At 40.4% G+C, this 27,179-nt stretch overlaps 1 protein-coding gene across 11 annotated transcripts in view; it reads left to right on the forward strand.

The window, feature by feature from the left end:
• Positions 1-27,179, forward strand: part of FAM81A (family with sequence similarity 81 member A) — a 125,401-nt gene that overhangs the window by 49,666 nt on the left and 48,556 nt on the right. For 7 of the 11 annotated variants that reach the window (XM_050796845.1, XM_050796846.1, XM_050796848.1 and 4 more), the window contains 2 exons: positions 5,724-5,791; positions 7,113-7,386. In XM_050796845.1, coding sequence (XP_050652802.1) covers positions 5,745-5,791; positions 7,113-7,386 — 321 coding nt within the window. In that variant the 5' untranslated portion in view covers positions 5,724-5,744. Of the gene's footprint in view, positions 1-5,723; positions 5,821-7,112; positions 7,387-27,179 lie in introns of all 11 variants that reach the window. The other 4 variants (XM_050796853.1, XM_050796851.1, XM_050796850.1 and 1 more) reach the window with 1 other exon arrangement.

The following is a 27,179-nucleotide window of genomic DNA, read 5'->3' on the forward strand; positions in this document are numbered from 1 at the left end:
GTCACTGCAGCTTCCAACTTGCCAGGCTCAGGTGGTCCTCCTACCTTAGCCTCCTAAGTAGCTGGGACCGCAGGCATACACCAACATGCCTGCCTAATTTTTGCATTTTTTATAGAGATAGGGTTTTGCTATGTTGCCCAGGCTAGTCTTGAACTCCTGGGCTCAAGTGATCCTCTTCCCTTGGCCTCCCAAAGTGCTGGGATCATAGGCATGAGCCACCGCTCCTGGCTGAGAGTTTTATTTTAAAAATCATATAGGTATTCTATCAGATGTGCATAAAGGGACATTAGCCAGGGAAGGGAAAGGAACCAACCCTTACTGGAAGCTTATCCAGTGCCCTAAGGCCAGACACTGTTTTGGATACTCCATAGCCTTCTGTGGCTAATGCCTGGTGATGCAGAGGCTGAGGTCCTAGGTTCAAATCTCTGCTCTACTTCTCCTTAGACACGTGATGTTGGGCCAGTTGCTGAACATTTCATAGTCTCCGTTTCCTCTGGTTCAATGTTGATAATAAGAGTAATCCTTTACAAACAATTGTGATGATGAATTAAACTAATGCACATAAATGTGCTTCGTGAGTACCTGACCTTCACGAGTAAGCAGTTACTCCTTACATTATGTGTGAGCAGCTGTTAGTTATGTGACCCCCAACCCAGCCAACTCAGGTGGGCCCGCTGAGATTGTACAGATAGTGGGGAAGCCAGGATTCAAGCAAGAGCCTTTCTGATCCTACCAGCATGTTTTCTGTGAGAGAAAATTATGTTGGACTGTAGTTATATAAAGGGAGAGTGAGAGAAAGAGGGATGAGAGAGACAGTAGAAGAAGGAAAACAGGAAGGAAAAATGGGAAGTGAAGAGAAAGGGCAAAGGAAAATGAAGAGGAATCAATGGCAGGGAAAGCAAAAAAAAAAAAAAAAAAAAAATTGTAAGAGAGGAGGCAGGGAGAAGGTAAGGGAGAAGAGCTGGAAGAGGGTAGGGAGGGAGGCAAGAGGAGAGAGAGGAATGAGAAGCCCTAGGTGAATCTGCATGCCTCTCCTGCTACTCCAGCCAGATCCCATCTCTGGGCTGCCTGAATTCCCAGTCTAGTCACCAGGGCCTTGGCCCTGCATGCACCACTGTGCCTCCCCATCTCCTCCGACTCCTGCTTGCCTGGGAGGCCCTTGCCTTCCACCATCCCACAATTTCCTATCACTCCTCAGGGCCTGCCGATCAAGTCCAAAGGCCTGAGGGTGCTGTTGGAGGTGAGTTAGAGAACAACTCCCAGCTGTCTTTCCAGACAAACCTTCCACTGTTCCCGCCCTCTATCCTTTCACTCTGTTTTTAGCTATAAGGAAATAGGGTTTTCTTTCACCATCATATTACAACCGCTTTATTCATAAATGCTTTGCCTATTTTCTATTCCGATGGTTGGGCATAATGTATCAATCCTATATTTTAATAGTGAAATGAAAAATTAACTGTTTTTACATGATTGATATTCAACTCATTAGTAAAAATTGTTGTTTTAATTTATTAAATTCATTTACCATTTTACATTAAAATGGTATGGCAGGTTTTTCTACTCAGTGTCACGTTACTTATAAAACCATAATAATTGGCATTAATGTCTTCTTTTTCATTAAAATATTAAAATACTCATCTCTATGTATATCTACTTCCTTTTTTGTTTCTCCCTTTATAGAATCCTCATAATCACAAATAATGATTTAGATAATAGCAGTTCACTTTAGTCTTCTGTGAACTCCTGAATTCTATTTATATATTGCATATTTGGGGCATTTGGATTGTTTTTCTTTTTTCCTTTTTTGAGACAAGGTCTTACTGTGTCACCCAGGCTAGAGTGCAGTGGTGCATTCGTGGCTCACTGCAGCCTTGACCTCCCAGGCTCAGGTGATTTTTCCCACGTTAGCCTCTCAGGTAGCTGGGACTACAGGTGCATAACACCACGCCCAGCTAATTTTTTTTTTTTTTTTTTTTTTTTTTTTTTTTTTGTAGAGACGGGGTTTTGCTATGTTGCCCAGGCTGGTCTCAAACTCCTAGGCTCAAGAAATCCTCCAACCTTAGCCTCCCAGGTGGGACTACAGGTGTGTGCCACCATACCTGGGTAATTTTTTTTTTTTTTTGATTTTTTGTAGAGATGGGATTTTGCCATGTTACCCAGGCTGGTCCCAAACTCCTGGGCTCACCCTAGCCTCCCAGGTAGCTGGGACTATGGGTGTGTGCCACCACACCTGGCTAACTTTTTTTTTTTTTTTTTTTTTTGTAGAGACGGTGTTTCACCATGTTGCCCAGGCTGGTCTCAAACTCCTGAGCTCAAGCGATCCACCCACCTTAACCTCCCAAAGTGCTGGGATTACAGGCCGCAGTGCCTGGCCCCGGATTTTATTTTTTGTTATTTTTTCCCATTCTTTTCTTCTTGCTTTACCTACCTGTCCCTTCCCCCAACTTCTCCCAATTTTAAAACCGTGTAAAGTGGAGATTGTTTAATATATTGTTTAATATAGTGGAATCACAGCACAATCAAAACAGCATGAAACCCAGACCCGTGTGATAAGGTTGTAGACAGACCTGTGGTATCAGTGATCAGACTTACAAACCTACAGGAGATGATAGCCTCAGGCAGGTAAGCCAGAATTAACAACGGGAAGATCTGCAAACGATGCTTGGGAGGTTATTTAATCCTGTGACTTATTCATTATCAATCTTTATTCATCTGCAATATAGATCCCACGTTCTGGCAAAGATTCGTGATGCTAACAAACCAAGCGACCTGCCAGATATGCAGATCCTCACCAGATTCATAAAGGGCACCCATTCTGAATAATGTGTCTTGTGAGCTCATACCTTATGAAATTTCTTGTCATAGAGCTGCATAGCACTTAGGAGGGTTTGCTTCTGAAAAGCCATCTCCGATAATCAGTGGTGTGGCTTGACTTTTGTGGCTCTGTTCAGGTAGATGAAATGACCTTCAGAGAAGGGGATGCCAAAGTCTCCATTCTTTCAGATACTTATTGAGTGTCTAATATTTGGGATTCAGTCTTGGTAAATAATTATACTTTTTAACTAAACTGTATTGTCTTATATCTTTATTGCTGCAGTTTCTGACCTGGAAGTGCTGGTCATTCACTCAGTCATTAACAAACACTTATGGATACTTCTAGGTCAGCCCTGTGTCTATTAAGATTTGAAACATGCCCATAAGGAGCGTGTCGTTTAGTAGGGGAGCTTGACTATTAAACAACTAAAAAGAATAGAGTATAATAAATAGTATATAAACAGATAAAGAGCTGGAGAAATGCAAAAGAGAGAACCATTTTATAGACTGGAGGGGCTGGTGAGGCCTTAAAGAGTGCATGAGTTTTCTAGGCTGGCAGGGGCGGGAAGGGCATTTCCCATAGAGCGCATGCAGAGGCGTGATGGCAGGAGAGTGCAGGACATATCCAAGGGCGGTGGTGGATGGGGTGGCAGGGGGAGGGTTCCGGGTGACTGGAGCAGGTGATTGTGGTAAGGAGTGGCCAAATATGAGGCTGGAAGAACAGGTTAGGCAGGCCAGAGCATGTTCAGAAGAAAGGAAGTAGAGGTTGGAGTGTTGGAGAGAAAGTGTGGAACAATCTCTCCATCCCCTATTTTGGGAAAGCCGACTCATTCTCATCAGTTCTTCCTGACCTAGCTGCTACCCAGGAAAAATCGACCTCTCTCCTGTTTTCCCTCCCCATGTGTTTTTGTTCATAGGGTTAGCCACTTAACCCATTGTTTTTGTTTGTTTGTATTTGAGACAGAGTCTCCTCTGTTGCCCAGGCTGGAGTGCAGTGGCGCTATCATGGCTCACTGTAGCCTCAACCTCCCTGGGCTCAGGTGATCCTCCTGAGTAGCTTCCAGAGTAGCTGGGACTACAGGTGTGCATCAGTATGCCTGGCTAATTTTTGTATTTTTTGTAGAGATGGGGTTTCGCCATGTTGCCCAGCTGGCCTCGAACTCCTGGGCTTGAACTCCTGGGCTCAAGCAATCCTCCCACTTCGATCTCCCAAAGTGCTGGGATTACAGGCATGAGCCACGACCCATTGTTTTCTGGTTGGTTTAGATGACTTCTCCTGAGAGAAGGGATTTTTGTTTTTCCTAGTTAGGTTACTTAATTAGCTAATAGATGCCAAATACATGTTTCTTAAGTTAGGCTACTCTGTAGATTAATATCTCAACTGAGATGTCTTACAACTTTAAAACTGTAAAGATTCTGTGATCCGAAATAACAGCATTTCCCACACTGGCCTAATTTTATTTATGGTAGTCCCCCCTTATCAATGGTTTCACTTTCCACATTATCCAAGGTCAACCATGGTCAAAAATGTTAAATAAAAAATTCTAGAAGTAAACATTTCATAAGTTTTAAATTGTGTGCTGTTCTGAATAGTGTGATGAAATCTTGTGTGATCCTGCTCCCTCCTGCCCAGAACGGGAAGCATCCTCTTGTCCAGCGTGTCCACACCATGTATACCCGGCCCTGTGAGTCACTTAATAGCCATCTCTGTTATCAGATTGATGGTTGGGGTATTGCAGTGCTTGTGACCAAGTAACCCTTATTTTACTTCATAATGGCCCCAAAGTGCAAGAATACTGTGCCTAATTTATGCATTAAACTTAATCATGGGTATGTATGTGTAGGAAAAAGTAGTATATATAGGCTTCAGTTTCAGGCATCCTCTGGGGGTCTTGGAATGTATCCCCTGCAGATAAGGGAGGGCTACTGTAGGTCTATATGGCAGAAATTCTTCTCTTTGACACTGAAGAACTCTTTGGGCACCATAGCTTGTTTGGCATGAATGACTTTTTTTTCCTTAAATGTAATTTGTTTCAAGTTCTTTGTCTAAGAAAGTGAAATGTTCACATTTTGAAACTCCAAAAATAAAACACTAGAGAGATGATGCCAAAACAGTGATTTCAATCAGAAATGCTTTCTGAATCCAGCATCTAAATGAGAATTAATTATGGAATCTGATCATGGTTAGTAGGCACTCATTGTTTTAAGGCAATTGATGGCAGTATTGAGGAACCTAAAAAAGTATTTTAAACGTTCTCTAGTGTTTTTCATATTTCTAATGAGTTGCGATGGCCAAATGTTCCTTATATGCAAGATGAAATATGAATGATTGTATCTTATTATAAAGTTTTCAAGTTCTAATGAAGAATATCATTCTCGTTCCCTTGGTGGATAGATATCTTCCCACAAATCAGATCACATTGATCATGTGCTATTTTATTTGAGATTAATTTAGAAATAAGTACTCTTCATTTACGATGGAACAAGTAGTAAAACTTTTCTGAGATCAAATTTACTGAGGTAGTTTCCTGCAAATTTCTACAGAGAAGTATAAGATTGAATAAGCCTATTAAAGACACTCTAGTTTCTGTTAAAGTGGTTTCTCAAGCTTGAGATGCAGATTTGAAGTGAGGAAGCTTCAGGAAACTCCATTGCACAGTCCCTGTTGATCTGTCTTGCAAGGCTTAGCTGTATTAATTTCAGAAGAGCTTTGATTTTGCTTGATTGCTTTTCTTCTTATTTGGAAACATATGCTGTTTATTTCATGTATATGATACAAAGCATTTAATAATATAACTGATCAGTGTTTCAACATAATTTATGATCCACTTAGCAGCTTAATAATAAGCTTTTGAGGTTAAGTTCTAGATATAAACTGTTAAATAATTTAGTGCTTATTTTTTCAACAGATGTGAATTATTAAAAAGAAAATGGCCCAACGGAGCACTGTACTTCCTTCTCGTGTCACCAAGGAAAGGTATAATTTATGGAAAATATGCATCTAAGGTATACTTTTCCTTTCCACTCATCCCATGGGGGCTGCTAGTGGGTGTGATAGTTATAAATGAAAGCTTGGGCTGTCACATTATCCAAGAATGGTTTTGTTCAAGGGCAAGAGAAACACTGTTGTGTCCTCTAGCTTTCAATTTATAGGATACTGTGGACCACTCAGTGACCCCAAGAAATAGAGATTTCACAGTAGTCCTGCAGTAGGTAGTCCTGTCTCGACAGTAGTCCTGTCGAGAGTGAAATATAACTCTGGGGACTTGAGGCTAACATCCCTGTTAAGCTTTTCAAATCAGAAGTTGCAGATTAGGGGCCTATCGGCCAAAATTGGCTCATGAAGTACATTGCTTGGCCTGCATGCTCTTCAATACGCTTTTTGGAGACAGGGTCTCACTCTGTTGCCCAGGCTAGAGTGCAGTGGCACAGTCACAGCTCACAGCAGCCTGGACCTCCTGGGCTTAGGTGATCTCCCACCTAGCCTTCTGAGTAGCTGGGACTATAGGTATGTGCCACCATGCCCAGCTAATTTTTAAATAGTTTTTTATAGAGATAGGGTCTCCTTGTGTTGCCCAGGCTGATCTTGAACTCCTGGGCTCAAGCAATCCTGCCACCTCAGCCACCCAAAGTGTTGCAATTACAGGTGTGAGCCACTGCGCTGGCCTTAAATACTTTTAAAATGAATCGTTAACATTTTAAAATCAAGTGATTTCACAATCAAATCTGAATTTGCTAGCTCTTCTTGAAATATCTGATGATCTGGAAAAAGGGACCTGAAGTCCCTGATGGTTACTGATGGGTGCAGCAGAACCGTGGCTCCCTTTAGCTGGGAAATACCCTTTCCAGTTCTCCAAAGTCCCTAACACTCCCTATTGCCTCATATGTAGTATGCTTCACTCATTGATGTCACCTGCCTGACCCATGTAGGCATTGAGTTTGTAACCACTGTTTCAGAAAGGGAGGAGGAGGAGAGCATGTTAGGAGACTTTGTTTGAACTTGATCTTGATAACATAGATTATATTGGGGAGACATCTCAGTGTACCAAAGTCTGCCAGCCTCTTGCTCTTGGAAGCCATGGAGACCACTTCTAGCACACTTAAATCTGTGGGCATGATTATTTAAAGATCTTTCCCGGCTCATGAAGAAAACTCTTTTAGGCAGAAATCCTGCCTCAAACCCTATTTAGCATGTGGTTATAGATAATTTGTATTTCCAAACCTCTCTGGGAAGTTTTGAATCTGGCTTTAAAAATTCTCTTTTCCCAATGAACAGCCCTCATGATTCCCTTCTGCAGGCGAGTGAGAACCATGCCCCGACACAGCCAGTCCCTGACCATGGCACCGTACTCATCTGTAAGCCTCGTGGAGCAACTGGAAGACAGGATCCTCTGCCACGAGAAAACCACTGCCGCCCTTGTAGAGCACGCCTTTCGGATTAAAGATGACATTGTCAACAGTTTGCAGAAAATGCAAAACAAAGGGGGAGGTGACCGCTTGGCCAGGCTTTTCTTGGAGGAGCATATCAGAAACATAACTGCCATAGTGAAGCAACTTAATCGGGATATCGAGGTAAGGTTTGTGAAAGTCAGGTGGCCTATGTCCCTTGCCACAGAATTGCCCCATGTCAGGAGGTCACCCAAGTCTAATTCCTACCTCCCAGGCAGTAATGCATTTAGAACAAAGCTGTCTGTCTTGTCTATTCTTAATGATCGCCAAGGAGACAGCTTGTGGAAATATCCTAATTAAATTTATTCCAGTATTTGATAACAGTGACTGTCAGTGTTATGTTTAATCTAAATTTACCTTGCTGATTATTAAATGACTTTATTTTGTTTGACTCTTAATGAAGAGAGGGAAGAACTAGTCAAATAGTTTCTCTCTGTAATCTTTCACATCTTTGAAGACAGCTATTAAGTCAGTTACTAAGGTCAGACTTTGTTGCTTCAGGTTAAATGTTTCTAGTTCATAATGATTATATGTAATACAGTTTATAACTCAGACAATTTAGGCATTCGAATTGCTCCTCAGACTCCCCTTTTTATTGCTGTAGTTCTCTTTGGAGTGAGACCAATAAAAGGCCAATATTGTCTATTTTTAGAATTGGTAGATTTACTGCTATTTATTGAACAATCACAGGGACCACACAGTTTAGTTCAGGAAGCTTCAGATCATTTAGGGCTTGGGTTTCCCTCACTACTCAATGTTCATATCTTTCACATGTAATGATTGAATATATGAATAATAGATATATGGCTAGATTAAGGAAAACTTTTGTTTCCTATGATGGAGATTATATCTGAATTATGCTTCCTAAAATTAAACCTCATTTCTTTTTTTTTCCATTGTCAGATTTGTATTTATTTATTTTAATGGCTTTATTGAGATATAACGTAAATGTCACAAAAAGTGTAAAATTAAATGATTTTTAGTAAATTTATAAAATTGTGCAACCTCAACACAATTCAATTTTAGGACACTACCATCATCTTCCCAAAATTCGCATAAGCCTGTTTGCAGTCAAGTCCTACTTCTACCCCAGTCCCAGGCAACCACTCATCTACTTTCTGTCTCTAGAAATTGGTCTTTTCCAGACAGTTCATATAAATGGAAACCTTACAATATGAGGTCTTTCGCTTCTGGCTTCTTTCTTTCCTTTTCTTTCTTTCTTTTTTTTTATTTGTTTGTTTTGTTTGTTTGTTTTTGTTTTGAATGCAGTTGTGCAGTAGTGACTCACTGAAGCCTTGACCTCCCAGGCTCAACCAATCCTCCTATGTTGGCCTCCCAAGTAGCTGGGACTACAGGTGTGCACTATCACGCTCAGCTAATTTTTGTATTTTTAATATTACAAGGTCCATCCATAATGTAGTATTTTTTTTAGAGACATAGTCTCACTATGTTGCCCAGGCAGGGCTTGAACTCCTGGGCTCAAGTGATCTGTCTGCCTCAGCCTCCCAAAGTGCTGGGATTACAGATGTGAGCCACTGTACAGCCTGTCCTCTCTCATTTAGCATGATCTTTCTGCGGTTCAGACATATCCTAGCATGTATCATATTCCTTTTTATGTCTGAGTAATATTCTGTTTTCTGGATATACCACATTGTATTTATCTATTCAGGAACTGATGGACATTTGGATTGTTTCCAGTTCTTAGCTTTTATGAGTAAAGCTGCTATGAACACTTGTGACAGGTCTTTGATGTAAAAATATGTCTTTATTTCTCTTGAGTAAATTACTAGGAGTAGAATTTCTGGGTCTTATAGTGAGCTTATATTTAACTTTTTAAAACATAGTCAAATAATTTTCCAAAGTGGCTATAACATTTTACAATCCCACAAGCAATATATGAAGGTTCCAGTTTCTCTAGCCCTCAGCAATACTTGGCATTATCTTTTTTTATTGTAGTCATTCTAATGGATGTGTAGTGGTATCTCATTATGGTTTAAATTTGTATTTTCCTAGTAACTAATGATCTTGAACGCCTTTTTGTATGCTTATTGATCATTTGTATGTCTTTGTTGGTGAAATGTCTAAGTCTTCTACCCATTTTTTAAAAATTAGATTTTCTTCATTGTGGGAAAAAAGCTACCATTTTAACCATTTTAAGTGTACAATCTAATGACATTAAGTACATTCACAATGTTGGGCAATCATCATTACTGTCAATTTCCAAAAGGTTTCCATCATCCCAAACTGAGACTTTGTTCCCATTAAAAAGTAACCCCCCACTCCACTTTCCCCTCAGCCCCTGGTGACATCTATTCTATTTTCTGTCCTTATGAATTTACTTATTCTAGCTACTTCATATAAGTGGAATCAGACAATAATTTATCCTTTTGTGTCTGAATTTTCTCACTTAGCATAATGATTTCAAGGTCCATCCATAATGTAACAGGTATCAGAATTCATTTTTACATTGGGTTATTTGTCATATTATTGATAACTTATGCAAGTTTTTATGTAGTTTGGATACAATTCCCTTATCAGATATGTGATTTACAAATATTTTCTCCCATTCTGTGACTTATATTTTCATTTTTGTAATAGTGTGTCTTTTGAAGTATGAGCATTTTTAGTTTTAATGAAGTCTAATATCAATTTTTTTCTTTAATGGTTTATTCTTTTGGTGTTGTGTTTTTACAACTATTTGCTTGTTAACTCAAGGTCACAAAGATTTTCCCCTATGTTTAATTCAAGATTCTTAGTTTATGCACTTAGGTCTGTGAACTATTTTGAACTAATTTTTGTATATGGTGTGAGGTAAGGGTCTAAGTTAATTTTTTTTCATCTTGCTATCCTAGGAAAATCTATCCTTCTCCCATTTGTCCTTTTGTTGAAAATCAATTGACCAAAAAATATAAGGGTTTATTTCTGGATTCCACTGATCTGTATGATTTTCTTAATGTCAATACCACATTGTCTTGATTTCTAGTTTTAGAGTATATTTTTGAAATAAGGTAATATAAGTTATCCAACTATGTTCTTTTTAAAAGGTATTTTTGGGCTAGTCTATGTCCTTTGCATTTTCAATTAAATTTTAGGATTAGCTTATCAGTTTATATTAAAAAGGTGACTTTGATAGACATTGCTTTGCATGTATAGATTTTAAAAAGGCTGGGTGCAGTGGATCACACTTGTAATCTCAGCACTTTGGGAGAGAGAAGTAGGAGAATCACTTGAGCCCAGGAATTTGAGACCAGCCTGAGCAACATAGTGAGACCCTATCTTTCTCTAAAATAATAATAACAATAATAATAAAAACAAATAATGTATAGATCCATTTGGGGAGAGTTGCCATCTTAATACTGTGCCTGATTGTTCAAGGAACCAACTTTTGGTTTTATTAATTTTGTCAGATGTTTTTGTTTTTGTTACTAATTTTAAAATTTTAAAATTGACAGACAATAATTATATATATTATTGGGGTACATAGTGATGTTTCAATACATCTAATATGCAGTGACCAGATCAAGGTAATTTTGTGTCCTTTAACAAATTGCTGTATCTCCTTCCCTTCCCCCTACCCATCCCATCCTCTAGTATTCTCTATTCTAATTTTTACTTCTTTGAGATCAACTTTTTTTAGCTTTCACATATGAGTAAGAACATGCAGTGTTTAACTTTCTGTTCCTGGCTTATTTCACATAACATAATGTCCTGCTGTTCTATCTGTGTTGCTGCAAAAGACAGAATTTTGTTCTTTTTTATGGCTGATAGTATTCCATTGTATATATATATATACCACATTGTCTTTATCCATTCATCCATTGTTGGACACCTAGGTTTGACTCCATATCTTGGCTATTACAAATAGTGCTGCAATAAACATGGGGGTGCAGATGTCTCTTCAATATACTGATTTCCTTTCCTTTGGATAAATTCCCAGTAGTGGGATTGCTGGATCATATGGTAGTTCTATTTGTAGTTTTTTGAGGAACCTCCATACTTTTCTCCATAGTGGCTGTACTAGTTTACATTCCCGCCAACAGTGTATAAGAGCTCCCTTTTCTCTGCATACTTGCCAGCATGTGTTACTTTTTGTGTTTTGGTAATAGCCGTTATAACTGGAGTGAGATGATACTTCATTGTGATTTTGATTTGCATTTCCCTGATAGTGATATTGGGCCTTTTTCCATATATTTGTTTGCCATTTGTATGTCTTCTTTTGATAAATATTTGTTCAAATCATTTACCCATTTAAAAAATTGCATATTTTTTGCTGTTGAGATGTTTGAGTTCCTTCTGTATTCTGGATACTAATCTTATTGGATGAATAGTTTGCAGGTATTTTTCTCCCATCCTGTAGGTTGTATTTTCACTTTGTTGATTGTTTCCTTTACTGTGCAGAAGCGTTTTTGTTTGATATAATCCATTTGTTTATTTTTGCTCTTGTTGCCTGTGCTTTTGAGGTCTTTTTTTTTTTTTTTTTTTTTTTTTTTTTTTTTTGAGACGGAGTCTCGCTCTGTCGCCCAGGCTGGAGTGCAGTGGCCGGATCTCAGTCACTGCAAGCTCTGCCTCCTGGGTTTACGCCATTCTCCTGCCTCAGCCTCCCGAGTAGCTGGGACTACAGGCGCCCGCCACCTCGCCCGGCTAGTTTTTTGTACTTTTTAGTAGAGACGGGGTTTCACCATGTTAGCCAGGATGGTCTCGATCTCCTGACCTCATGATCCGCCCGTCTCGGCCTTCCAGAGTGCTGGGATTACAGGCTTGAGCCACCGCGCCCGGCCAGGTCTTCTTAATAAAATCTTCTCCTAGACCAGTGTCGTGAAGTGTTTCCCCTATGTTTTCTTCTATTAGTTTTATCATGTCGGGCCTTACATTTAGGTCTTTTGCCCATTTGGAGTTTGTTTTTGTCCAGGGTGGGTGGGGGGGGCCCTAGTTTAATTCTTCTGCATATGGATGTCCAGTTTTCCAAGCACCGTTTGTTGAAGATTTGTCTTTTCCTCAATGAGTGTTCTTGGCACCTTTGTCCAAAATCAGATGGCTGTAGATACGTGGATTAATTTTAGGTTCTCTTTTCTGTTCTATTGTTCTATGTGTCTGTTTTTATGCCAGTACAATGCTGTTTTGGCTACTACAACTATGTAGTGTATTTTAAGGTCTGGTAGTGGATGCTTCTGGCTTTGTTCTTATTTATTTATTTATTTATTTATTTATTTATTGAGATAGAGTCTCACTCTTTTGCCCAGGCTAGAGTGCAGTGGCATGATATTGGCTCACTGCAACCTCAGCCTCCCAGGTTCAAGTGTTTCTCCTGCCTCAGCTTCCCAAGTAGTTGAGATTATAGGCACATGTCATCACGCCAGGCTAATTGTCATATTTTTAGTAGAGACAGGGTTTCATCATGTTGACTAGGCTGGTCTCCAACTCCTGACCTCAGGTGATCCACCCATCTTGGCCTCCCAAAGTGCTGGGATTACAGGCGTGAGCCACTGCGCCCAGCCCTAGCTTTGTTCTTTTTGTTCAGGGTTGCTTTGGCTATTTGGGGTCTTTTGTGGTTCCATAGAAATTTTAGGGGTTATGGTTGGGCGCAGAGAACATCCTTTTTTTTTTCTTTTCTTTTCTTTTTTTTTTTTTAATTATACTTTAAGTTCTAGGGTACATGTGCACAATATGCAGGTTTGATACATAGGTATACATGTGCCATGTTGGTTTGATGCACCCATCAACTCATCATTTACATTAGGTATTTCTCCTAATGCTATTCCTCCCACAGCCCTCCACCCACTGACAGACGCCGGCGTATGATGTTCCCCTCCCTGTGTCCAAGTGATCTCATTGTTCAGTTCCCACCTATGATTGAGAACATGCGGTGTTTGATTTTCTGCCCTTGTGATAGTTTGCTGAGAATGATGGTTTCCAGTCTCATCCATGTCCCTGCAAAGGACATGAACTCATCCTTTTTTATGGCTGCATAGTGCCCCATGGTGTATATGTGCCACATTTTCTTAATCCAGTTTATCATTGATGGACATTTGGGTTGGTTCCAAGTCTTTGCTCTTGTGAATAGTGCTGCAATAAACATATATGTGCATGATTTATCGTAGCATGATTTGTAATTCTTTGGGTATATACCCAGTAATGGGATTGCTGGGTCAAATGGTAATTCTAGTCCTAGATCCTTGAGGAATCGCCACACTGTCTTCCGCAATGGTTGAACTAATTTACACTCCCACCAACAGTGTAAAAGTGTTCCTATTTCTCCACATCCTCACCAGCATCTGTTGTTTCCTGACTTTTTAATGATTGCCATTCTAACTGGTGTGAGATGGTATCTCATTGTGGTTTTGATTTGCATTTTTCTGATGACCAGTGATGATGAGCATTTTTTCATGTGTCTGTTGGCTGCATAAATGTCTTCTTTTGAGAAGTGTCTGTTCATTTCCTTTGCCCACTTTTTGATGGGGTTGTTTTTTTCTTGTAAATTTGTTTGAGTTCTTTGTAGATTCTGGATATTAGCCCTTTGTCAGATGGGTAGATTACAAAAATTTTCTCCTATTTTGTAGGTTGCCTCTCCACTCTGATGGTAGTTTCTTTCGCTGTGCAGAAGCTCTTTAGTTTAATTAGATCCCATTTTTCTATTTTGGCTTTGGTTGCCATTGCTTTTGGTGTTTTAGTCATGAAGTCCTTGCCCATGCCTATGTCCTGAATGGTATTGCCTAGGTTTTCTTCTAGGGTTTTTAGGGTTTTAGGTCTAACATTTAAGTGTTTAATCCATCTTGAATTAATTTTTGTATAAGGTGTAAGGAAGGGATCCAGTTTCAGCTTTCTACGTATGGCTAGCCAGTTTTCCCAGCACCATTTATTAAATAGGGAATCCTTTCCCTGTTTCTTGTTTTTGTCAGGTTTGTCAAAGATCAGATGGTTGTAGATGTGTGGTGTTATTTCTGAGGCCTCTGTTGTGTTCTATTGGTCTATATCTCTGTTTTGGTACCAGTACCATGCCGTTTTGGTTACTGAAGCCTTGTAGTATAGTTTGAAGTCGGGTAGCGTGATGCCCCCAGCTTCGTTCTTTTTGCTTAGGATTATCTTGGCAATGCAGGCTGTTTTTTGGTTCCATATGAACTTTAAAGTAGTTTTTTCCAGTTCTGTGAAGAAAGCCATTGGTAGCTTGATGGGGATGGCATTGAATCTGTAAATTACCTTGGGCAGTATGGCCATTTTCATGATATTGATTCTTTCTATCCATGAGCATGGAATATTCTTCCATTTGTTTGTGTCCTCTTTTATTTCATTGAGCAGTGGTTTGTAGTTCTTCCTTGAAGAGGTCCTTCACATCCCTTGTAAGTTGGATCCCTAGGTATTTTATTCTCTTTTCTGTAATTGTGAATGGGAGTTCACTCATGATTTGGCTCTCTGTTTGTCTGTTAATAGTGTATAGGAATGCTTGTGATTTTTGCACATTGATTTTGTATCCTGAGACTTTGCTGAAGTTGTTTATCAGCTTAAGGAGATTTTGGGCTGAGACAATGGGGTTTTCTAAATATACAATCATGTCATCTGCAAACAGGGACAATTTGACTTCCTCATTTCCTAACTGAACACCCTTTATTTCTTTCTTTTGCCTGATTGCCCTAGCCAGAACTTCCAACACTATGTTGAATAGGAGTGGTAAGAGAGGGCATCCTTGTCTTGTCCCAGTTTTCAAAGGAAATGCTTCCAGTTTTTGCCCATTCAGTATGATATTGGCTGTGGGTTTGTCATAAATAGCTCTTCTTATTTTGAGATACATTCCATCAGTACCTAGTTTATTGAGAGTTTTTAGCATGATGGGCTGTTGAATTTTGTCAAAGGCCTTTTCTGCATCTATTGCGATAATCAGGTGGGTTTTTGTCATTGGTTCTGTTTGTGTGATGGATTAAGTTTATTGATTTGCGTATGTTGAACCAGCCTTGCATCCTAGGGATGAAGCCAACTTGATTGTAGTGGATAAGCTTTTTGATGTGCTGCTGGATTCAGTTTGCCAGTATTTTATTGAGGATTTTCACACTGATGTTCATCAGGGATATTGGCCTAAAATTCTCTTTTTTTGTTGTGTCTCTGCCAGGCTTTGGTATCAGGATGACATTGGCCTCATACAATGAGTTAGGGAGGATTCCCTTTTTTTCTATTGATTGGAACAGTTTCAGAAGGAATGGTACCAGCTGCTTTTTGTACCTCTGGTAGAATTCAGCTGTGAATCAGTCTGGTTGTGGACTTGTTTTGGTTGGTAGCCTATTAATTATTGCCTCAATTTCAGAGCCTATTATTGGTCTATTCAGAGATTCAACTTCTTCCTGGTTTAGTCTTGGGAGGGTGTATGTGTCCAGGAATTTATCCATTTCTTCTAGATTCTCTATTTTATTTGTGTAGAGGTGTTTATAGTATTCTCTGATGGTAGTTTGTATTTCTGTGGGATAGGTGGTGATATCCCCTTTATCATCTTTTATTGCGTCTATTTGATTCTTCTCTCTTCTTTATTAGTCTTGCTAGCAGTCTATCAATTTTGTTGATTTTTTTTAAAAAAAAAAACAGCTCCTGGATTCATTGATTTTTTTGAAGGGCTTTTTGTGTCTCTATGTCTTTCAGTTCTGCTCTGATCTTAGTTACTTTTTGCCTTCTGCTAGCTTTTGAATTTGTTTGCTCTTGCTTCTCTAGTTACTTTCACTGTGATGTTAGGGTGTCAATTTTAGAACTTTTCTGCTTTCTCTTGTGGGCATTTAGTGCTATAAGTTTCTGTCTAGACATGCTTTAAATGTGTCCCAGAGATTCTGGTACATTGTATGTTTGTTCTCATTGGTTTCAAAGAACATCTTTATTTCTGCCTTCAGTTTGTTATTTACCCAGTAGTCATTCATGAGGAAGTTGTTCAGTTTCCATGTAGTTGTGCAGTTTTGAGTGAGTTTCTTAATCCTGAGTTCTAATTTGATTGCACTGTTTTCTGAGAGACAGTTTGTTGTGATTTCTGTTCTTTTACATTTTCTGAGAAGTGCTTTACTTCCAATTATGTGGTCAATTTTAGAATAAGTGCGATGTGGTGCTGAGAAGAATGTATATTCTGTTGATTTGGGGTGGAGAGTTCTGTCAGTGTCTATTAGGTCTGCCTATTGCAGAGCTGAGTTCAGGTCCTGGATATCCTTGTTAACCTTCTGTCTCGTTGATCTGTCTAATATTTACAGTGGGGTGTTAAAGTCTCCCATTATTATTGTGTGGGAGTCTAAGTCTCTTTGTAGGTCTCTAAGGACTTGCTTTATGAATCTGGGTGCTCCTGTATTGGGTGCATGTATATTTATGATAGTTAGCTCTGCTTGTTGAATTGATCCCTTTACCGTTACGTAATGGCCTTCTTTGTCTGTTTTGATCTTTATTGGTTTAAAGTCTGTTTTATCAGAGACTAGGATTGTAACCCCTGCTTTTTTTTTTGCTTTCCATTTGCTTGGTAGATCTTCCTCCATCCCTTTATTTTGAGCCTATGTGCATCTTTGCACATGAGATGGGTCTCCTGAATACAGCACACTGATGGGTCTTGACCCTTTATCCAATTTGCCAGTCTATGTCTTTTAATTGGGGCATTTAGCCCACTTACATTTAAGGTTAATATTTTATTATGTGTCGGTTTGATCCTGTCATCATGATGTTCGGTGGTTATTTTGCCTGTTAAATGATGCATTTTCTTCACAGCATCAATGGTCTTTACATTTTGGCATGTTTTTGCAGTGGCTGGTACTAGTTGTTTCTTTCCATGTTTAGTGCTTCCTTCAGGAGCTCGGTTGTAAGGCAGGCCTGGTGGTGACAAAATCTCTCAGCATTTGCTTGTCTGTAAAGATGTTATTTCTCCTTCACTTGTGAAGCTTAGTTTGGCTGGATATGAAATTCTGGGTTGAAAATTCTTTTCTTGAAGAATGTTGATTATTGGCCCCCACTCTCTTGTGGCTTGTGGGATTTCTGCTGAGAGATCCACTGTTAGTCCTGTGGACTTCCCTTTGTGGGTAACTCAACCTTTCTCTCTGACTGCCCTTAACACTTTTTCCTTCATTTCAACCTTGGTGAATCTGACAATTATGTGTCTTGGGGTTGCTCTTCTTAAGGAGTATCTTTGTGGTGGTCTCTGTATTTCCTGAATTTGAATGTTGGCCTGCCTTGCTAGGCTGGGGGAAGTTCTCCTGGATAATATCCTGCAGAGTGTTTTCCAACTTGATTCCATTCTCCCCATCACTTTCAGATACAACAATCAAATGTAGGTTTGGTCTTTTCACATAGTCCCATATTTCGTGGAGGCTTTATTAATTTCTTTTTACTTTTTTCTCTAACCTTGTTTTCTCCCTTTATTTCATTAATTTTATCTTAAATCACTGATACCCCTTCTTCTGCTTGGTTGAATCGGCTGTTGAAGCTTGTGCATGCGTCACAAAGTTCTCGTGCCATAGTTTTCAGCTCCATCATGTCACTTAAGGTCTTCTCTACACGGTTTATTCCAGTTAGCCATTCGTCTGATCTTTTTTTCAAGATTTTTAGCTTCCTTGTGATGAGTTGGAACATCTTCCTTTAGCTCAGAGAACTTTGTTATTACCGACTTTCTGAAGCCTACGCTGTCAACTCGTCAAAGTCATTCTCCGTCCAGCTTTGTTCCATTGCTGGCGAGGAGCTGCAATCCTTTGGAGGAGAAGAGGTGCTCTGAGTTTTAGAATTTTCAACTTTTCTGCTCTGGTTTCTCCCCATCTTTGTGGTTTTATCTACCTTTGGTCTTTGATGTTGGTGACCTACAGATGGGGTTTTGGTGTAGATGACCTTTTTGTTGATGTTGATGCTATTCCTTTCTGTTTGTTAGTTTTCCTTCTAACAGTCAAGTCCCTCAGCTGCAGGTCTGTTGGAATTTGCTGGAGTTCCACTCCAGACCCTGTTTGCCTGGGTATCACCTGCAGAGGCTGCAGAACAGCAAATATTGCAGAACAGCAAATATTGCCACCTGATCCTTCCTCTGGAAACTTTGTCCTACAGGGGCAGCCGCCTATATGTGGTGTCTGTCAGCCCCTACTGGGAGGTATCTCCCAGTTAGGCTACATGGGGGTCAGGGACCCACTTGAGGAGGCAGTCTGTCTGTTCTCAGAACTCAAATGCCATGCTGGGAGAACCACTGCTCTCTTCAGAGCTGTCAGACAGGGGCATTTAAGTCTGCAGAAGTTGTCTGCTGCCTTCTGTACCGCTATGCCCTGCCAACAGAGGTGGAGTCTATAGAGGCAGTAGGACTTGCTGAGCTGAGGTGGGTTCTGCCCAGTTTGAGCTTCCCAGCCACTTTGTTTACCTACTTGAGCCTCAGCAATGGTGGACGCCCTTCCCCCAGCCAGGTTGCTGTCTTGCAGATCGATCTCAGACTGCTGTGCTAGCAGTGAGCAAGGCTCCATGGGTGTGGGACCCGCTGAGCCAGGCACGGGAGAGAATCACCTTGTCTGCCAGTTGCTAAGACCTTGGGAAAAGCACAGTATTTGGGTGGGAGTGCCCTGTTTTTTTGGGTAGTCTGTCATGGCTTCCCTTGTCTAGGAAAGGGAAATCCTCTGACCCTTTGTGCTTCCCGGGTGAGGCAACACCCCATCCTGCTTCAGCTCACCCTCTATGCACTGCACCCACTGTCCAACCAGTCCCAATCAGATGAACCAGGTACCTCAGCTGGAAATGCAGAAATCACCCGTCTTCTGCTTCAATCATGCTGGAAGCTGCAGACTGGAGCTGTTCCTATTCAACCATCTTGGAACACCCGTCTTTTTTTTCTTTTTTTGATACAGGGTCTCAGTCTGTCACCTAGGCTGGTATAATGCAGTGGCCCTATTACAGCCTACTGCAGCCTCAACCTCCTGGGCTCAGGTGATTCTTCCACCTCAGCCTTCTGAGTAGCTGGAACTACAGGTGCATGCCACCACACCCAGCTAATTTTTTGTAGAGACAGGGTTTTGCCATGTTGCCCAGGCTGGTCTTGAACTTCTGGGCTCAAGTGATCCTCCTGCCTCAGCTTCCCAAAGTGGTAGGATTACAGATACGAGTCACCACACCTGGCTGAGAACATACTTTGTACATTTTTAATCTCTTTACATTTTTTGAGACTTGTTTGATGGCCTTCTTATTCTTACTGATTTTCTTTCTTGTTTTATTAGTTATTGAAATATCCAACTCTCATTGCTGAATTGTCTGTTTCTTCTTCCAGTTCTATTGGTTTTTGCTTCATGTATTTGGGCACTGTTGTTAGGCTTATATAAGTTTATAATTGCATATATCTGCCTGATGCATTGACCCTTTGGCTGTAAAAAGTCTCTCTGTGTCTCTTGTAATATTTCTTAAAGTCTGTTTTGTCTGATATCAGTATAGGTATTCCAGCTCCTTTATGGCTACTGTTTGCATAATTCATGTTTTTTTTTTAGAGAGACCAAATCTCTGTCACCCAGGCTGGAGTGCAGTGGTGCAATCATAACTCACTGCAGACTCAAACTCCTGGGCTCAATTGATTCTCCCACTTCAGCTTCTGAGTAGCTGAGACTACAGACATGTGCTACCATGCCCTGCTAATTTTTCTTATTTTTATTTTTTGTAGAGATGAGGTGTTGCTGTGTTGCCCAGGGTGGTCTTGAACTCCTGCCTCTGCCTCCCAAAGTGCTGGGATTATAGGCATGAGGCACTGTACCTGGTCTCTTTTTTTTTATAATTCTCACCAAGCTTGTGCCTCTTGGCTCTGGCCTATGTATATAGTTATCAGATTTCACTGTTCTTTGAGATTCTCGCATATGTTTACTAAGGACAAGGATTCACTTGTAATTATATCCTAATTGAAGTGCATTTGTCTTCAGGGTTCTAAGAGTTCTAGTGTATACTTCTTATGATGTTTAAAGAAAACAACTGTGTATTTGTTAGTAAGACAGTGCAATGGATCTTTGTGGCTTTGGTGACTTATGGTATCCATTCCGATTTCTTTTGGTCACAGCAATTTGATTTCTCTTGGGATTTACCTTTCTTTCATTGAGTACAGACTGGGATGGCTAATAATCAGATTGCCTTTCCCCCTTTTTAGCTAAAGGGGTTGGGGCCCATAACTCAGGCCAGAGCACTGAGACCCTCCCTTCCTAGAATTTAAAACCTGAGCAGGCTGGGCTGGGCGCAGTGGCTCATACCTGTAATCCCAGCACTTTGGGAGGCCAAGGTGGGAGGATTTGTTGAACCTGGGAGGTCGAGGCTGCAGTGAGCCATGGTCATGCGAGTGTACTCCAGCATGCGTGACAGAGGGAGATGCTACATTGAAAACTAAAACCAAACCAAGCCAAACCAAAACAAAAACCTGAGCAGGCTGATTCCAAGACTGGAAATGGCCATAGTACCTTCCTTGCAGCCACTTTGCCTGCGGGATACTGGCTAGTAGTTCCTGCTGCTTGAACCTCAGGAAATACTCTTTGTATCTCCTTCCCAACCTGCATAACCCAGCTTCCCTGTTGATTGTGTGCTCCTTTCCCCATTCCTTTTCTTTTTCTTTTCTTTTTTTTTTTTTTTTTAATGTTTTCTGGAGACAGGGTCTGGCTGTCATCCAGGCTCAAGTGCAGTGGTATGATCATAGGTCACTGAGGCCTCTTAACTCCTGGGTTCAATTGATCCTCCCACCTCAGCCTCCTGAGGAGCTGAGACTATAGGCACAGGCCACCATGCCCAGCTACTTATTTTATTTTTTGTAGAGACAGGAGTCTTGCTGCGTTGTCCAATAATTTCCATTTGTCCCCTTAAGTTAGTCAGGTCCAATTACCTGCAACTAAAGAAGTAGAACAACCTCAGAGGAACGTAGAAAGTTTACAAAATTGCTGTAAATAATGTACTTGTCTTTGGAAGCTGGTATCTATATTAAGAATGATCTTTACAGTTTTATTTTTGGGTGCTGAGTCAGTTTTATCCCAGAGGCTAAAAACTAAGCAACCCTAAGTTGACAACTGTACAAAATTGAAGAACCCCAACTTGAACATTTCAATTTTGAAAGGGATTTCAAATTCATCAAGAGACTGATAGCTCTGCTGCACCTAAATCTAATGACAGGTAAAATCCAAGTGATGGGGATCAATAAGAATTCTCAGGTTCCCATCCCCTCAACCACTGGCAAAGAAGTACAGTAGGCCCCCTTATCTGTGGCTTCACTTTCCGCAATTTCAGTTACCTGTGGCCAACCATGATCTGGAAATATTAAAGGAAAATTCCATAAATAAACAATTGATAAGTTTTAAATTGTGTGCCATTCTGAGTAGCATGATGAAATCTCTCACTCCCCAGCCTGTGTGGGATGTGAATCCCTCCTTAGTTCACACTGTTTATGCTACCTACCTGTTAGTCACTTAGTAGATATCTTGATGATCAGATCAAAGAAACATAGTATATGTAGGGTTTGGTACTATCTGCAGTGTCAGGCATCCACAGGAAGTCTTGGAACGTGTCCCCTTCAGATAAGAGGGGGCTAAGGTATGTTACAAAAAATACAAACTTCCACCATGCTTTGTATTAGAAAATAGTGTTACTTCCCCATTCTTAGAATACCCAGCACTTTCCTGTGGGAACTCAGCTCTCTTCCCTTTGCTTATGGGGGTAGGCGAAGACTAGAGATGCGAGTCAGTCTATTCTGACGTTACCGTCCCCATCCAGGTAAAAGCACCGTTTAACTCTACCCTTAGGAAATCCTCGTCTTAATTTTTTCTGTCAACGTAAGAGGTGATAGTGTTTTAGCTGCAACTGCCAGATCCAGGGAATAATTTCCCGTTTGGTAGCTGCCATGTACTACTCCGATGGCCAGAACCACTTTATTTTATTTTATTTTTTTAGAGACAAGGTCTTGCTATGTTTCCCAGGCTGGTTTTGAACTCCTGGGCCCAAGCAGTCCTCTCACCTTGGGCTCCCAAAGTGTTGGGATTATAAGCATGAGCCATAGTGCCCAGCCAGAGCCACTTTAAATACATAATTTCCAACTTCAGCTGGGCCACTGACGCTATTTAACAGTTTCATTCTAGGAAGCCCTCCTTGCCAGTTCCTCTCATGCTCCCAGTTTCCTTTCCCTCAGTGTATCCTGAACACCTAACTCATGCCACTGTTACTATAGCATTTATTGAATAGGACTAACATTGTTTCTTTACAAGCCTCTCAAAAAGAGAGGAACCTTGTCTTACTCATCTTTGCATTGTCTAGTACAATATTTGGAGTAAAATGCTATGAATGCTGTCATAGTATATTTGTGTTGCTATAACAAAATACCTGAGATTGGGTAATTTATAAAGAACAGAAATTTATTTCTCACAGTTCTGGAGGCTGGGAAGTCCAAGCCCAAGGCACTGGCACTTGGCATCTGGTAAGGTCTTCTTGCTGCATCCTCACATGGCAGGTGGAAGGGCAAGAATGACGAATCCTGTGTCCTCACATTGCAAAAAGATTGAACAGAGTGGACCCCCTCCCACAAACCCTTTTTATAAGGGCCCCAGTCCATTCAGGGTAGAGCCCTCATAACTTAATCACCTCCCAAAATACCAAGCCTCTTAATACCACCACAATGGAGATTAAGTTCAACATGATTTTTGGAGGGGGCACCATCATTCAAACCTCAGCAAATACTTATTAAGTGAATAAATGCCCAATACAGAGTGAAGCCAGTTGTAGATATGCTGGTAGCAAAAAGGACTAGAAGAGACTGAAGTTATCAATGCAAAGAGCATCCTTTTCAGATAGGCTGAGTGAAGTGGCCTGAGGTATCAAGGCCAGTTAGCGGCAGTGCTGAGAATAAACCCATGTGGCAAAACTCCAAAAATATGCTCTTTTCTACTTTACCTTTTGGAAGCTCTTCTAGAACCTAATCTTCTATAATCGACTCTCAGATGTGACAGGCTGTGCTGTTCAGCCATTCTTTGCTTTCTGAGTTTCAGGGAGAACTTGTTTATGAAACTAGATAATTCTAGCTTTATTTCTCACTGAGTTCTCCCCTGACCCATCTTTGCTTTGACGAGAGTTCACTTGAATTGCTTCGATAATCGGGTTTATCAAAAAAACTACCTAAGGAATCTAAAGTCATCAATTGTTTAGACTTCTGCTAATTAATTTTTCCCCAATTTTTTTTTTTTGTTTTTTTTTTTTTTTTTTTGAGACAAGGTCTCACTCCCTCACCTAGGCTGGAGTGCAGTTGTGTGATCTCAGTTCACTGCAACCTCCACCTCCTGGGTTGAAGTGATTCTCATGCCTCAGCCTCCTGAGTAGCTGGAATTTCAGGCACACCACCACACCTGGCCAATTTTTGTATTTTTAGCAGAGACAGGGTTTCACTGTGTTGGCCAGGCTGGTCTTGAGCTCCTGACCTCAAGTGACCCACCAGTCTTGGCCTCCCAAAGTGCTGGAATTATAGGCATGAACCATCACCATCACGGCTGGCCTAAACATGTTTCTTTAAGATGATTTTTGAAAAATTTACAATGCAGTGAGAAAGTCATTTCAATTTTGCTGTTTTCCCAACATCCAGAAACACATTTTATGTAATGGTTATTCTTGCCTTAACCAGACAGCACTCTTTTATATTTACATATATTTTTGGAGTGTGCAATTTTGCAAGTGATGATTTCCATGATAGACAGGGAAAACTGAGTAAAATCTAAATTTGGCAAAAAATTTAGTTTGTATTTGAGTGTTTACTTTTTTTATAACTGGTAGTAACTATATATAATGACAAAGTAACAACAACGAAGTTTAGAAATTTACGACTCCAATGTGAAACACTAATTATATTGATTTATATGTATTATGAACCTAAGTGTGTCTACCTAAACATATTAGGATGCTTGATGACAGATCAGAATTGCTGTCTTATAGCCAAAGTTCATTAAAATAAAATCATGATTGTCTTAGTTTAGGCTGCTATGACAAATTACCATAGATTGGGTAGCTAAAGCAACAGAAATTTCTTTCTCATGATTCTGGAGACTGGGAAGTCCAAGATCAAAATGCTGGTAGATCCAGTGTCTGGTGAGACCCCCTGCTTTCTGAATTGTAGATGGTTGTCTTTTTGTATCCTTACATGGCAGAGAGCAGAGAGCAGAAGCAAGACCTTCTTTTAAGGTACTAATCCCAGCCATGAGGATTCTACCCTCATGACCTAATCACCTTTTACAGGCCCCACCTCCTAATACCATCACATTAAAGGTTAGGAGTTTAACATACAATTTTTTTTTTTTTTTTAGACTGGGTCTTGCGCGGTCATTCAGGCTGGAATGCAGTGGTACGGTCATGGCTCACTGCAGCCTCAACCTCCTGGGCTCAAGTAGTCCTCCTGCCTTGGTCTCCCAAAGTGCTGGGATTACAGGCATGAGCCACCACGCTTGGTCAACATGTGAATTTTTGGAGGACACAAACATTCAGTCCATAACAATGATGTAGAGTGAAAATTAAAAAGTACTGAAAGGAAGTCTTCATTTATAAGTAATATAAAAATCGGCACCAGGCACAGTGGCTCATGCCTGTAATCCCAGCACTTTGGGAGGCCAAGGTGGGTGGATCACTTAAAGTCAGGAGTTCGAGACCAGCCTGGCCAACATGGTGAAACCCCATCTCTCCTAAAAAAAAAATATATATAAGAATTAGCTGGGCCTGATGGCGTGTACCTGTAATCCCAGCTAATTGGGAGGCTGAGACAGGAGAATTGTTTGAACCTGGGAGGTGGAGGTTGCAGTGGGCCAGGATCATGCCACTGCACTCCAGTCTAGGTGACAGAACAAGACTCCATCTCTAAATAAATAAAAAAATAAATAGGGAGAGTGGGCATAATATAAAACTGATACTTGGCCTGGTGCGGTGGCTCACGCCTATAGTCCCAGCACTTTGGGAGGCCAAGGTGGGCAGATCACAAGGTCAGGAGTTCGAGACCAGTCTGGTCAACATGGTGAAACCCCATCTCTACTAAAAATACAAAAATTAGCTGGGCGTGGTGGTGGGCACCTGTAATCCCTGCTACTCGGGAGGCTGAGGCAGGAGAATCATTTGAACCTGGGAGGCGGAGGTTACAGTCAGCTGATTTTGTGCCACTGCCCTGTAGCCTAGGTGACAGAGTGAGACTCTAACCCCAAAAAGAAAACAAAACAAAAGCAAAAACAACAAAACAAAGAACAAAATAACCTGATACTTGTAGTATCAGTTTTAAAGCAGAGGTATGAAGATATTTAAATTGTATTTCAATGATGCAGAAGGTGTATTTTTTATTTAGAGATTCTTGATGAATATCTTCTGTAAATTGCCTGGGTTTTTATTATTATTATTATTATTATTATTATTATTATTGCTGGTTTATAGCTGTTTTTCAGTTCACGCAGTAAAATTTTACTGGGTTATTTGATTTTTTTAGAGTCATCCCTCAGGTGAATTTATATTACAGAAGTAAAGTTGAAGCCATTCTTAAGATGTGGAACTTACTCGTAGATCCTGATAGAACTAGTCAAATTGAGATATATTAACACTGTATCTTGGCAAATTTGCCTAGATAAGTCTTTATGATTTTCTATCATGTGACTCTGAACAGTTATACACTGGAAAAAAAGTAAAATATATTATCAAACCATTACCCTATGTGATCCTCAAGAGCTAGAACAAAGTCTTAATGTTTCTATTTTTAACACCTACCAATGTCTAAGACATAGTAGGAGCTCAATAAATGTTTCATAATCAAAGGCTCTGGGTCTCCTTGCCCCTTCCAGAACCCTATAATTATTGTTCATATTCTTTCAGCAGATTCCAATGTCAAAACAGATGACTCTTGTATACTAGTACACAGTAAGTGCTTGATAAATGTTAAATGGAAAAATTTGTTTTAGTACGTCTCCATCCACAGTCTGTGTTAGCAGTGTGCCTTGTGATATGGAGAAGCTTATCAATTATTTATTCCTCAGAAACTTTCCACAAATGATCATCGTAATTATAAATTTAGAGGAAGTAATATAGTCAACTATGAATTATACATGTCTGAGTTATCCATACTGTCTTTGGCTTAAGCCATTATCAATCCCTGGAAGCCAAGCCCTGGTGAGCAGTCCATGGTCCTTTTATTGGTGGTAAGCTTTCCCTTCCAAGCCAGTTTGATGGCTGGGGGAAGTAGTTTGGACCCCCATGTCTTTTTATGGCTTTAGCTGTGTCTCTGGCCTTTGGGAACCAGGCAGTGGGGTCTGCCACCTGTCTGGTTAGAATCTGCAGACCTACTTTAGTTCCCATGTGCTCAACTTCATGATGTCCTTCTGGCCTGGAATGTTGGCTTTAACCTAGTTGGGTTATGGGAAACTGTATCAAGCCCTCATCTAACTGAATATATCATACATAGTTTACTAGTTTAATAATTTGCAAATGGACTACTGGAGTTTCTGAACTTGAGCGATGAGTGCAGCATTGGGCTTTATTAACATGGCAAAGCAGAGGCGTAGACAGTGATGTTAATATGTAGTTGGACGGACATACAGGATCTTGGTTCAGTGTGCTTCCAGTACTGCCAATGAGGGAAGAGTTTTGGCTACTGGACTTCACGCATTTTACTTAAAAAGAGAATTTCAGCCTGCAGCTCTGTGATTTGGTTCTATTGAAACAGGTATATCAGCAGAGGGGTTTTGGTGATTATCATCCAAATTCATTTTGTTTTCATTCTACCCACTAGATTTGGCTTGTTGTGTGACTTGACTCCGGGGGAGAAGACAGTAAATTGAATGGAATTCGAATATTTGTTCAGTTCTGTTGACAGAGGTTTTTCAATGTAAATTAATAAATTCGTGTTCTGGTGTCTGCTCTGTCTCCAGTACATTTTAGCTTGTCTGAGTCCTCTTTGAGGACCTGATCATGTCTGGGTACCAGAGACTGATAACAGCTCAAAT

Source organism: Macaca thibetana, chromosome 7, assembly GCF_024542745.1.
Source record: "Macaca thibetana thibetana isolate TM-01 chromosome 7, ASM2454274v1, whole genome shotgun sequence".
Classification (NCBI taxonomy): Eukaryota; Metazoa; Chordata; class Mammalia; order Primates; family Cercopithecidae; genus Macaca; species Macaca thibetana.